This window comes from Dipteris shenzhenensis, chromosome 9 (assembly GCF_047967505.1).
Source record: "Dipteris shenzhenensis isolate YYH24624 ecotype China chromosome 9, Dip_SZ_1.0, whole genome shotgun sequence".
Lineage (NCBI taxonomy): Eukaryota > Viridiplantae > Streptophyta > Polypodiopsida > Gleicheniales > Dipteridaceae > Dipteris > Dipteris shenzhenensis.
The window spans coordinates 2,587,724-2,602,292 of NC_141604.1; the positions used below are offsets into that span (position 1 = coordinate 2,587,724).

At 47.4% G+C, this 14,569-nt stretch overlaps 1 protein-coding gene across 5 annotated transcripts in view; it reads left to right on the top strand.

Moving 5' to 3' along the window:
* The window catches only part of LOC147898070 (vesicle-associated protein 1-2-like), an 82,176-nt gene that overhangs the window by 38,926 nt on the left and 28,681 nt on the right, over positions 1–14,569 (top strand). For 4 of the 5 annotated variants that reach the window (XR_015541513.1, XR_015541510.1, XR_015541511.1 and 1 more), the window contains exon 7: positions 12,271–12,348. The exons of the other annotated variant lie outside the window; for it this stretch is intronic. Coding sequence is in view for 1 of the 4 variants with exons in the window: in XM_087379062.1 (XP_087235188.1) it covers positions 12,271–12,348 (78 nt within the window). In the remaining 3 variants the exon portion in view is untranslated. The remainder of the gene's footprint in view (positions 1–12,270; positions 12,349–14,569) is intronic. 5 annotated transcript variants of the gene reach the window in all.

Below are 14,569 nucleotides of genomic sequence, written 5' to 3' on the forward strand. Positions count from 1 at the left end.
CTTCGTCTCCCCCCCCTCAGTCTTTCCTCTCCTTCCCTTCCCCTCTCTCCTACCCTCTCTTTCTCCTTCTTCCTGCGCCCGTGTTCCAGGGCGTTCTGGGCAGTAGTTTCACGGACGGAGCTTTTCTCAGTGTTGGAATCGGCCTTTTCACATCAATTGGCGAATGGATCCCCATTCAGCCAATCTCCGTCCACTTCCACCGGCTGTGAGAACAATCATTTTTTCAGAAGACGAGTTGAAGCAGCTTAAGAAAGATGTGGAATTAGAGAGCTCCACATCACTTTTTGCCCGTATCTTTGGGTCACACCCTTCCAGATCACAGGCTAGAGACTGGATGCTGGCGGCATTACTAGGAGATCTCGCCCCACACCTTAGGGATATTCGACTTCTAGGACGTGGATTCTTCCAAGTGGTTTTCGACTCCCACGAGTCCACAGCCCTTGTTCTCAAAGCTAATCCCCTGGCTTTGGGTTTGAGAAGGATCTTTCTTTTATCCTACACCTTGGGCTTTGATCTGGTTGAGGAGGATAGACAGGTCACATCACTGTTCATTAGATTTCCTAGTCTTCCTCAGGTCTACCATCGACTGCTTGCCACTATCGGAGCCACATTCGGAGTGGTCACTGAGATCCCCCCCCTTCTTGGCATGCCTTCTTTTTCAGCAGAGGCAGTCAGTGTAGACGGGGTGCCTCATGTTAGGGTCATTATCTCTGACCGTAACATCTCAGATGACCACATCATGCTTCAACGTCCAAACGGCTCTCTCTTTCGACAGAGAGTCCAGATTTTAGGTAGACAGGACGAGTGCAGAATTTGCAGGACCCTTGGGCACTTTGCTAGAGATTGCCCAAGGAAGAGAAAAAGACCTAAGAGGTCTTCTGGTGCGGCTCCTTCACGTACTACCCCGACTGCACCTCCCCAACACCGTGTACCACGTAATCTAGGACCACCAGAAGCAGCAGGCCGCCTTGCTTCGCGCACCCCAGGACCACCAGGGGCAGCAGGGCGCCCAATGCCCGCAGCACACCCAGTACCACAGGGGAGAGCTATCAGAGCGGCTCCCTTACCTCAGGAGGAGACCTTTGATCTTGTTCAGACAGACGCCTTTCAGACTCCAGAGGTGGATGTTGCTGCGGTCCCAGACACTACAGCTCCACACCAGGAGGGGCCTTCAGATGCACTAGCCCCAATCACCTTGGTTTCTGACCACGAGGGGGCTACAGGTACTTCTTCCCTGCAGACTGTTCCTGCCACAGTCAGGACAACCGAGAAAGTGCAAGCACAGATAAGGACTCCAGATTCCTCTTCAGCCCAGCCACAGGCCTTTTCATCCCCCAGCTCTAGTTCTACTGATAGAGGCCTGGTAGGTCCTTCTCCTCCATCTTTCACGAGTGCAGGTCTTCTTCGCACTCCTCAGCCAGACTTGCTTATCAGGAACTCTTTTTCAGTTCTGGCAGATTCGGCTACTTTCATGGATGATGAGGAGTTTGTGCCCTCCACCTTAGGGGTCCCGGTCATTGGGATTCCTTTTGATAGGGCCTCCCCTTCAGCAGGTGTGGGAATCCTTTCACCTGTTGAGTTTCCTGCCCTCAGCAGGAGTGTTTTGGCCCAGGGGAAGTTGGTCTCCTCTACTAGGTCGGGTAAGCCTTTCCATCCAGCATCCTCCTGTCGATGAGGATAGTCAGTTGGAACATAGAGGGCCTAGGCGGAGTTCCACACCGTCGCCGTAGGCAGCTGATCCGGAATCAGCTTCATCTAGGTGTCACTGGAGGTGCTATTGATATCCTTTTTATCCAGGAACACAAGTTGGATGCCAATGATTGCTCTAAGTCTGGCAAAGTGCTTTTAGGACATACCTTTTGGTCGCCTGCTATGGGCACAAGGGGAGGTACTTGCATTTCGGTCTCTCCTTCTATTCTCCCCTTGGTTGCTGGTCATGGTATTATCTCCCCCTCTAGAGCTCAATGGATCATTATTTTGATTGGAGGGCGTAAGATTGGTCTTCTCAATCTTTATGCTTCCAACAACAGAGGGGAGCGGATCTCCTTTTGGAAGGAGTTACTGTCTTGGGCCCCCATTGCAGATTCTTGGATCATTGGTGGCGACTTCAACATGGTTGAGTTGCCTTCAGACAAAAAGGGAGGCAGATAGGGTGGAATTCATTCTTTGGAGAGGGCAACTTGGGATGCCTCTCTTTCAGTATAGTGGCAGGGACACTTGGTTGGATGATGCCTTTCATGTTATGCCACAGTCACTCCTGTACTCTTGGTCGAACATGATAATACACATGCCCATCCATGCACGTATTGACAGATTTTATATAGACGATTGGGCACTTGACAGAGGAGGATCTGTATGCATTTCTACTGGGGTTTCCACCCCAGATCATTTTCCAGTGGTGTTGCAGATTTCTTGAGCCTCATTGGAGAGGACGCTCTGCCAGTGTCAGGATTCCGGATGCTTTTTATGAGAGGAGAGCCTCACGGAGGATATTTTATAGATTTGGGTTTCTCACATACAGGGTGGAGCTGTCCGTCCATCTTAGATAGCTGCAGCCTTATCCGGAATTAGTGACTTTTATCATATAGTCGCTGATTCCAGGAGACGTGAGATTGGTATACACCAGCAGTTAGCGTCCCTTCAGAGGAAAGAGCAGAAGAGGCCCACAAATGTTTGGATTCAGGAGTGCCTTGCTGCAACAAGGGCTCATATGCAGACATTGTTGGATGAGAGAGCAGAATATGCCTTTCATGCTCGGGAATCCTTTTGGATTCAGATGGGTGGCAGGGTCAACAAACACTTTTTCTCTACTCATGGGCCCAGACATAGTAGAGATAGTGTCTCGCAGCTTGTTGACTCAGACGGGGTGTTACAGTCAGATCCTGATGTTGTCATGCGTGTAGCTTCAGATTTTTTTGCATCCCTTCTTACTGCAGATTCGGGCACACAGGCTATAGATGATGCCGGAGAGGTTATTTGGTAGTGTATCCCTGTATTGGTGAAGGATGAGATGTATGTTTCTTTGGATGCACCTTTCACCAATGCAGAATTCAAGACTGCATTACTTGCCCTTCACAAGGGCAAGTGCCCAGGTTCGGATGGACTTACCCCTTCCTTTTTTATTACTTTTTGGGAGTAGATTGGTGATCACATTACATCAGCCTTGTAGGGCGTGTGGGACTTTGGTGAGATGCCGGACTCACTTACAGATGGTCTCATTCATCTCATCCCAAAGGGGGGCAATAGGAATCTTGTGTCTCAATGGAGACCCATCACTCTATTGGGCACCTTTTACAAGATTCTGGCGAAAGCCATCAGTCTGCAGCTACAGGTTTTTCTTCCAGATTTGATTCATGACACGCAGACAGGGTTTGTACATGGCAGAAGTATTTTTGATAATATTTTCTCATTTTGGAAGGCCTTAGAATGGGCCATGCAGAGCCGCCAGAGATTGGCCATTCTACTCTTGGACTTTGAGAAAGCTTACGATAGAGAAGACTGGGATTTTTTAGAGGGTACTATATCTCGCTTTGGTTTTTCAGATGCATGGATTCGAGAAGTGTCCTCTCTCTACAGATCAGCCCATAGCTAGGTGCTCATTGGGGGGGTAAGAGGGGACAGGTTTCAGATTTCCAAATCAGTCCGCCAGGGATGTCCTCTTGCCCCTTTTCTTTTTCTGTTTGTGGCGGAAGCTATGAGTATCTACATTAGATCTCAAGCTGATATTTATGGGCTGAGGCTTCCTATCCGCCGGGAAGAAGAGCTCCTGGATAGTGAGTTGGCAGATGACACGGCTTTTTTTTTGGATGCCTCCCCCAGGACGCTCACTTTCTTCCGAACAGCCTTGGATTTATTTTGCACAGCTGCAGGTGCACACATTAATTGACATAAATCCAATGGTTTTTGGATTTGCGATGATGACACCCCCGATTGGGGTATTGATTTTGGCTTCACTTGTGTACAGAGGGGCGTCTCCGTCAGATATTTGGGCTGCCAGGTTGGGGTGCGCATCTCTCCTTCACAAGAGTTTGCTCCGGTGTTGGAGAGCATTAGAAGAAAGCTCCTTTTCTGGAGCTAATCCAAACTTGACTTGGCTTCCAGGGTGGTGGTGGTTAACCAGGTTCTTCTAGCCACGGCATGGTTTGTTTGCGCTTGTTGGTGCCACTCTAGGGATTTCTAGGGATTGTATCACTCAGCTTAAGAGGCCTCTACGAAACTTTTTATGGAGTGGTCTAGATGGCACATCTAATGTTACAGCCAGGGTGGCTTGGCAAACAACATCTTCACCAAGTTTTTGAAGTTCTCCGTGCAAATTCTCTCTACATCAACGTTGAGAAGAGTGAGTTCTTCAACACCCAACTCGAATATTTGGGATATGTTATTTCAGCTCAAGGCATCTCTGTGGATCCCAAGAAGGTCGAGGTAATCCGAAATTGGCCTACTCCTAAGAATGTTCATGATGTCCGCTCTTTTAAACTTCTACCATACAAAGGTCTATTAGTTTTCTGAGATCGCAGCTCCTATGTTCGAATTATTGAAAAGCACAGCAGTTTTTCAGTGGCTTCCCGAAACAGAGTATAGTTTCCAACAACTCAAGCAAGCACTTACCACTACACCAGTTATGGCTATTGCTGACCCAAACCTTCCATTTGAGGTCATGACCGACGCTTCTGATATCGCTACACGAGCAGTCTTGATGCAAGAAGGCAGAGTTATTGCTTTTGACAGCCATAAACATTCTGATATCCAAACCCGATACCCAGTTTATGATAAGGAGTTTCTTGCCATTGTACATGCTTATCGCTCTTGGAAACATTATCTCATGGGAGCTGACTCGGTGGTCAAGACAGACCGTCACTCTCTAAAGTATATCTTTACTCAGCTAGTCATGAATGCTCGACAAGCACGCTAGGTTGAGTTTCTGGCCAACTTTCACATGACCATTGAGTACATTCCAGGACTACGCAATGTAGTTGCAGATGCTCTCAGCAGGTTAACTCTAGCATCAGCTATGGTAATCTCTACATTATCTGTGGATGTTCCGAATTTATTCAAAGGGAAGTATCTCAATGATAAAGACTTCAGCATAGCAGTACAAGTTCTTTCGAAAGATCAACCTTCGACTTCCGAACAAAAGATTTTCTCATCCTATTCTTATACGGACGACCTTCTGTATTATCAAGATCGCGTCTGTGTACCACATGACAAGGATGTTCGACGTCTTTTGTTAAAAAAGCATCATGTAGTTCCTTATGCTGCCCATCCAGGCATCAACAAGACTTACAGGTTATTCAGTGCAACATACTACTGGCCTCAGATGAAAAGCGACGTCATCAAAACATCTTGCTTATCTTGTCAACAAATGAAAGCAAGCCGACGACTTCCAGCTTCAGCCTCTTCCAGTTCCAACTAAAAGGTGGGAAAGTATTTCCATGGATTTTATTACAACACTACCACGATCCTCCAGAGGTAACACTCAGATTATGGTAATTATTGATCGATTGTCCAAAATGGCACACTTTGTTGCTTGCAAAAGAAGTGCACAGGCTCCGGACATCGCCAAACTTTTCATACAACACATCTTCCGACACCATGGATTGCCCAAGAATATCATATCCGACAGAGATCCTAAGTTTACCGGTCACTTTTGGATTTCACTGTTCGAATCTTTGGGTACAACTCTACTGTTCAGTTCAGCCTACCTCCCAGAATCAGATGGATAGTCTGAAAGAGTCAACCAAGTTCTGGAAGAAATGCTCGGACATTATATTCAGTCACGCCTAGCAACTTGGGAAGAGTATCTACCACTCCTTGAGTTTGCTTATAATAACTCTTTCCACAGTGCCATCAGCATGACTCCATTCCAAGCAGCTTATGGACACACTCTGATTGTACCAACGAATTTTGTACTTCAACATCGAGTGGCCCTAGCTGATCAACTGGTTCAAGAAATGCAAGACATTCTACTCCAAGTCAGGGATCATATGTGAAAAGCGCAAGAGCGGTATCAACGGTCCGCCAACAAACATAGACGCCACCTAGAATTTGAAATTGGTGACATGGTGCTATTATTTGTAGCCCCACATTGCTACAAGACGGTTAAGTTTGTGTTTCCTAAGTTGAACCAAGATACTATGGACCTTTCCGGATCGTCAAGAAAAATTCACCCTTAAGTTACAAATTGGAATTACCACCATCATGGGGTAAAATCCACCCAACATTTCATATTTCTTGGCTAAAGACGTACATTCCAGGTGATGAAGCAGTTCCTCCTGCAGGTGATTATGTCCCAGAAATCGAAGACGATTATGTTCTCCTTATTCCTGAGCGTATTTTGGACCATTGACAGCAAGAGACTCGAAATCGACTTATCACGGAATTTCTTGTTCTTTGGCGAGATCTGGACAACTCCGACGCTACTCGGCAATCTGGCGAAGACTTACAACAGTACCCTGACATTTTACAACAGTATTTTCAGAATAACCGTGATATTTTCTACACCAGTTCATTATCTCCACTAGGGTCTTATTTTGAGTGGGAGGGGATGTCACAATCTGTGATGTATTCCTTTCTCTATACCTTAGACTTATGGATGGTTTGATGAATGGACACTTATGGAAGGGTATGCCCTTTCGACAGGACACTTCCTACGAGGCACAACCCTTCACAAGAGACATTCACAAGAGACACTACCATTGTAATTCTATTGAAGAAACACTACCGCTCCACAGTACTTTCCCCTCGTATCACCTCTACCTCTCAGTCATCCATCCTTCATCACCTCGTTCGGCCTCGCTACTCCTACATACCACTCCCTCGCCGAGATCATGCTGTCCCCTCCCTCAGTACAACCTCAGTAGCCCACCTTCATTCCAACCCCTCTCGAGATCCAGTTCCCACCTAGACCAGGACATCTTAGGCCCCCACCAAATGCTTGGGACTCCCTATTGGCTGAGATACACAGCATCCAGGCCCGTCAGGCAGAGCTGACAGATTATACCCAAGAGCAGGCCCGATACACCCAGGAGCAGGCCTGCTTATACACGAGCAGGGCACCCTTATCTAGGGACTCAGACATGACATCACACAGCTTTGAGAGAAGCTCGGGACCCTCAGAGCAGCGCCTGGAGGGAACCCAGTCAGAGAGATGGAGGCACAGGTAGCCACGATACAGTCGGCTATAGCAGAGACGACTAGATGGGTGGACGTGGTGAAACGGGAGCTTGCAAAGGCAACCGTTTCAACCGCCATACAAGAGCAGCAGCAGAGGGCTTCGAAGGCCCTCAACATCCGGATACGAGGGATCATGCGAGACAGCACCAGCACCACTATGACGCCCATGGAGGAGGCGATCACCTTTGTGACCACCACCATGGGGGTCCTCGACCATGGCATAGAGGGAGCATGGTGTGGGAGAGATCCCAAGTGAGAGCAGCCCCTAGTCTCGCTTCAGAGATTCACATGCTCGACTAGCGACACTCCGACGTCGAGCCGCTCTACGAGAGCATCCCACCCTGTCCATGGACGAGGATTTGACACCACTACAAATTGAGGAGCGACAAGTTCTTCTGCAGCAGCGGGATGTTGCCCGCAAGGAGGGGAAATGTGGGCCATGGTCCGAGATGGTGGGTTGTTGACTGGCACCTGTTGGGCTCCCACCCGGGGGCTATGAGACTCAGGTTTCCGAGACCCTAGACTGCACCATTTGGAACTGTAATGGTACCTTATGGTCAGACCCAGGGAACTTCTCGGAGTCTTATACAGGACGAGACATAGTCTTTTACACGGAGACACACTAGAGCCCAGAGCATCCACTACCGATAGTCAGTGGCTACACATGGGAGTCAGCCTTCAGGGATGAGATGTGAGATACAGGAGGAGTCTGAGGATTAGGCGTGGTCGTAGTATTGTAGAGGTCTTCCCTCGCTGGAGCCATCTCCATTGAGAGGAAGGACAGATTCATGTGGATCCGGATCCGACGCACAGACACCCGTGACCTTTTCATAGCAATATGCTACTTTCCGCCAGACACATCCCACTTCGCCAGAGTGGCATAAGAGGAGGGTGAGACATCGCCATATGCACCCTTACATCAGGATCTCCCAGACCTTTCAGCCCGCGGGGAAGTTCTCCTTGTTGGGGACTTCAACGTTAGGACGAGCACGTGCCAAGCACCACTCCTGGACATCCGAGGCGACTCTATCATGCTATCAGACATGGACCTAGATGGAGCAGGTATGACCAGGACCTCATCGGACCGACACGGGCCTGTTACACCATATGGACACGCGCTCCTTGATCTGGGCAGGATGCATGATCTCATCATCTACAACAGGCTTGACCTATGGCCCTCCTCAGGTGGTTTTACTTGCTTCCCACATGGGGGGCGCACTAGTGTAGTAGATTACATCATGGGATCCCCTACCTTCACTTCATGTATCACCGACTTCACCGTAGCACCACTCCCTCCAAGAGCTGATCACACATACCTATTATTCACTATCGCCACCCCACGCTTAGCCACACCACACACCACATAGGAAGCATGACACCTACCACGACATACACTTTGATCACAGCCTCTCACCGGCCTACTCTAGACGCCTAAACAGACTCCTAACCTACATCGATCACATACCACTCGTAGAGGACCATTCTGCTCTAATTAGTCGCACACTCCGCGAGGCTGCTCTCCAAATCTTTCCCCACACCACACGGTCCACTAGACCACCACCTCTTGGTTCCCTGCAATAATTGGTACGATGCGGAGTGCAAGGCTTATTGCCGACAGCTCTGACTTGAAACCAAATGTCACCTCCCGAACACACCAGACACGGTACGCAAGTACCGACGTCTCATACGTCGAAAGAAGCAGGCATTTCTTCGTCGAAATGAGGAGGAGCTGCTGCACATCTTGTACAGTAGCAACTCTAAGGATTTTTGGCGGAGATTCCTTGAGCGTAGGTCTCCATCACCCCTCACCGACACGAGACTATGGCACACGTATGCACACCATCTTTATGATGTCCCACACCAGCCCACTCCAGATCTCATACACACACCTCGCCCCACCACTTGCACGTTGTTCACCAGAGAGGGAGTCAAGGACGCGACATTGAAACTGCACAATGGCCGAGCTAAGGATCACGAGGGGCTATGCACTGAGTTTATCGCATGGGATCGACACGTTAGCCCCGATCCTAGCAAAGCTATTCCATGGCGCTGTTTGCCTTGGCTTCCCCCACACTTGGACACTCAACTCCATCACCCCCATCCACAAGTCAGGGGATCCCATTGACCCGAGTAACTATAGGACTATCATGATTGGACATGTGATGTCCAAGATCTATGCAGTTGTATTGGATGCATCGGTCAGCCTGTTCGCAGAGATGAGAGGGCTCAGAGCAGAGGGTCAGGCCGGTTTCAGGCCAGACCATGGGACTATGGATCACATAATCAAATCAGGAGTGTCATTGAGGAGGCCAGATCACGGAAGGAGAGGATATATTGCTGCTTTGTGGATTTCCGCAAAGCCTTTGACACAGTACCTCGAGCTCGTCTCATCACACACCTACAGACACTGGGATTTGATCAGGAGATCATCTGGGCAGTCATGGCACTATATGAGAGAGTCTCAGGCCGAGTTCGGACAGGCACAGGTTGGACAGATGAGATCTTGAGTATCATAGGGGTCAAACAGGGTTGTCCCTTATCACTGACCTTGTTTGGCCTGTACATCGATGAGCTTGAGACTTTCATGGGGGCGTTCGGAGGGACCGGTTGCTCACTTGCCGGGATCATCATCAGGATTCTTCTTTATGCAAATGGCGTGGCACTCTTGTCGTCCACACCCGAGGGGCTCCAGCGACACGTGGATGCACTACAAGCTTTTTGTTTATCCCATGATTTGGAGGACCAAGGTCATGATCTTTAACACCTCTCGAGTAAATATGCAACGGAAGCAGTTTACTTTTACTTTTGGTGGGTCACCAGTTGAGATCGTATTCTCATACACTTACTTGGGAGTCATCTTCTCCGGCCCGATCTCCACGATGAGACCAGCGATGCAGGCCAAACTAAGCAGGGGATACGCCTCACTGGCTCGGCTAGAGAGACAATGCTTCCACTCCCACTTCCAGGACCCTCGGACCAAGGCTCTTCTCTTCGACTCCTTGGTCTGACTAGCCGGTATGTATGGCAGCCCTTGTTGGGGACCTGACATGTTAGAGATAGAGTGGACACGGGTGGAGCGCTTGCAGATCCTCATGCTCTCACGGATGATCCGAGGGAAAATGTCTGTACCACATCACATCATTTAGGCCGAGTTTGGTGCTTCTCCACTCCAGCTAGATGCAGCCTTTCAGACCATCACATATCTACACCGGGCTAGATCATATGGGGACTGCACATCAGGGAGACAGAGGTTGCCATGGTTGGCTCTCGATTCCTCCATGAGGTTGGCAGCAGAGGGAGACGAGCGATGCTGGTATGCACGGACTCACAGATGGTTTGTGAGACTAGGGTTCCACATCGATAGGATACCTCCTTTTCAGTACATTTAGATGCCCCTCCGGTACTCCCACCCACCATCCCGATCGGGCCACACACCAACCAGGTCATTCGAGAGGATCTCCTGCAGCTACACACCTTTAAGACTTGGTTGGATTCGAGGGAGCTTCCAGTCTAGTTGAGTTTCTACAGAGATTATTGTCTTTGTATTTCAGAGGAGGAATTCATCACACCACCAGGGTATAATGAGCTTCATATGCCTCACTCACTACGGATCTCCATCGGACAGTTTCGGGTATCATCACACCGCCTCCGCATAGAGAGCGGCAGAGCAGAGGGGATTCCTAGGGAGCATCGCTTATGCATATTTTGCGACTGCCAAGAGGTTGAGTCGGAGGAGCATTTTGTTTTCAAGTGCCTAGTGTACTACGAGATCCAAGGTCGCTACCATTGCCTCTTCAGAGACAGCTCCGGGCTCCTTTTCAGATTCCCCTACCCAAATCAGAGATGCCTCGCGGCCTTTATTCACGAGGGGGTCCGACACAGAGAGTACTTACTTAGGCGACGGGGCTTGGCCACATCATCAGACACCTCTCAAAGCAAGATCACAGAGTTTTTCCCATCGAGTGACATTGATCGTCCAGTCTTTAGCCGCAGACATGACAGATACCCCGACCCGCGACAACTGCTGCACGACACACGAGACATTGAGGGGACACACAGATCACTCTGGGGGACCTCCTGTCATTGTTTAGGCCCGGGATACGTCCCACGGGAGTCACGGTGGCTCTGGTCTTGCGTCGAGCCTCGTCTAAGAGACCGAGACGCACAACACACCTTGACGGGCGGCAGCGTCCCATCAACGGCTATGCACCAGCCAGGGCGACATGACATACGGAGGATTCTGCTCCGTTCCAGTCCTTTTCTTTTCATTGTTACATCCAGATGTATTTGATTATGTATGATCAGACTTAGGATTCAGCACGGGTGATGATGCTCATTTCAGTAGCTCCACCCTTACTGTGATTTGTATCAGGTTTTCGTTCAGTCTCATAGACCCATCGGTCTTCCGAAGACTCTAATAAAATTTCTTTCTTTCTTTCTTTTCTCATCAAGGGTCACACCCTTCACAAGGGGTACACACCTCTTCATGCACATACACTTTGGAGTACACACCTTTTCATGTGTGACTCTTCACTCTCTATATAAGAGAGGCCCAACTGTATGGATGACACACTACAGACACTAAAGCGATATAAATATTCCTTGTTCTTTGCTATTTCAGTCTCCTTTCTGTTCCTTAGCACATTTCTAAATATAGTAAATCTAGGATTTCTTACACTTTTGATGAACGGTATCATGTCTTCCCATGATGCTTTCCTTTCTTGAGGTTCGTCGCCATGCAAATTTCTAGAAAAACTTTACGGGGTTTTGTTTCAGCTCCTCAAAACCCTCACTGTGTTTGCTCTTGAGAAATATCCTTTTTTTGTTGCTTACCACTTGTTTTTATGCTCGTGCTTTGTCATCTTTCTTGGCTGTGCCTGTTTTTTTTCCAGGTTCTATCCGCATCCTTACAATTCTTGTCATATTAGTGATTACTGTCCCCATTCTCCCTAGAGGCATTGCCCTGTGGTCAGAATCCATAGGGATTCCTCCTCAATCTTGATATATTCAATAATGTGCACACACACACACACACACAGAGAGAGAGAGAGAGAGAGAGAGAGAGAGAGAGAGAGGCACTAAAGGTGCGCGTTACAGGCAATGGCCAATGAAACAACTCTGAAAAGGGAGCTAAGTGCATTGGTCTTAGCAAATCAACGCTTACAACAGGATTTGGTAATTATTCTCTCAGCTTATATTTTCAAGCTTGGATGTGCTTAGCTAGTCACTATTGTTCTTGCACAGTTTGTATGCAGTATTGCAGTGGCTACACATACTATACTTCACAAACTAAGAGATGGACAGCTATGGTGTTTGTTTTCATCAATATTTGTGATATCTTGTATTAAAAAAGTAAAGTGCACACACCTTTATGCATGCATACCATTGCTTAGTAGGGATTTAAAAGATAGTACCTTACGCAATGTCATGGCTGCACCCATTTTTGTTTCTCTTTTTTGAAAAAAAACTGGTGTTTCATGATGTGAATGGCTTAATACCAAGATGCATTGACCTGGAAACTAGGAGTGTGATGGGTCTGAGGCAGTTTTTCTTATAGGACAAACTAAGGGGGAAATTTTAACTTAGATCCCTTCTTTTTAAGAGATGTGATATTTCTTCTCTTAGTCGAAAGGCTAGTAGACCAAGAAAAAATTTAAATGACTCCACAACATTCAAAGAACCCTTGATGCTCAAACTTTTTATGATCATAGTTTGATTCCCAAGTTATTATGCTATACCATATTTCTATTATATTATTCTTTTTCAATGGCATTTGCATGTGCTCAAGTCTTAAGCTGGATGATAGGTAGATGGTCTTACAACCACGTTTGAACTTTTTGAAATTTATTTATATGAAAGCTAAATAATATTCTTGTTTTACTTTGATAAAAGGCAACTAGTAGGGAGGATGGAGAAATTGTGATTGTAAATTATGCTATTTGTGATACGTTGGATATATCATCTACTAGAAAACTTTTGTGAAATAGCTGGCTTTTATAGGTTGGGAAAGATTGCGAACAGGCAATATGTTGGTTGCGTGGTGGAAGACTTTAGTCTCATATGATAGTGAGTGGTTAGGAAGTTTTGTCTCACATCAAATGGATACTAAGATCCATTTGAAGGTCCACCCAAGTGGAGTGCAAAGGTCACAAGGGCAAACAGGGTGATAATTCTTCAAAGTACTCCCAATGGGTGACCACCCATTTTGGCTTGTGAGAGCAAAACAAACTCCAATTGAATGCTCCAACGGAAAACATGACATAATCTACTCCATTGTCTACTTAATTGCATTTTATGGTTGATTGGTTTATCAATGGACATCAAAACTGCCTCCTAAATGGATCTTGGTGATGAGCTTTACATGCCATAGCTGAGCGAGGACACAAGCCCACAGGGACCTTACCAAGCCCTCAATTACGAAGGTTAGCATTCTCTTCTCCTTTTTTTTCCTGTTTCTGAGGGAAGCATTCATTGTTTCCCACCCAACTTGTTGCCTTGGGTGGTAAAATATGTCTGGTGATCCAAGGTTGGACCTTTCATCCCCATTACCTCCTTCATATGAGCTTTATCCATATGGAACCAAATTCTTATTTTCCTTCCTCACAAAGAAAAGTCTCACAATGAAAATGAACCATAGGAATATCTCTCTCAAAACTAGAAGCGAGCAAAGCAAAAGCATGTGCTTCAAGATGTGGGGGGTGTGTGTGTGTGTGTGTCTAGACACATTTCTCCTGCTGTATGTTGCAGATGTTTGGCTTCTTAGGAGACGGTGCTTCATTTGTTCTGGTTTTGCCCGTCCTCCCGTGAGTTCATGGATTTTCTTTGACACGGTTGAGAATGAGATTTCCGACCGCTTTTGGGAAATTCTTCTGGCTCTTTGGTTTTCATCCGCGCACTCAAGAGTTTGATCTTTTCTTTGTTTGGGTTCATTATTGGGCACTTTGGACTTTGTGGATAAATAGGAATTGTAAAGTCTTTGGTGATCCAACATTTTCTTTATTTGCTTTCTTCAAGCGTTCTTTGTAGCAATCTTTTTTTGACTGCTTGCAGACTCACTACATCAATCATGATGTATATTTAGCATATACGAAGATTTTCAGCCTAGCTCCTTGCTTTGAGGTGGCTTTTCTTGTAATATAAACAATCATGGCTTTCACTATTAAAAAAGTGTGTGTGTGTGTGTGTGTGTAGTGGTGGAGAGCAACCATGGCATGTGTGTAGTGGTGGAGAGCAACCATGGCATTTCGGATCTCCTGCAAGCTTGTTTGACGTCCCCGCCAAGCCCCCCGTACTGTCTCCGTATAGCCTGATGCCCCCCGTACTGTCTCCGTACAGCCTGACGTCCCACGTACTGTCTCGGTACAGCCGGACGTCCTTGCGTGGTCTGCTTTGTGTC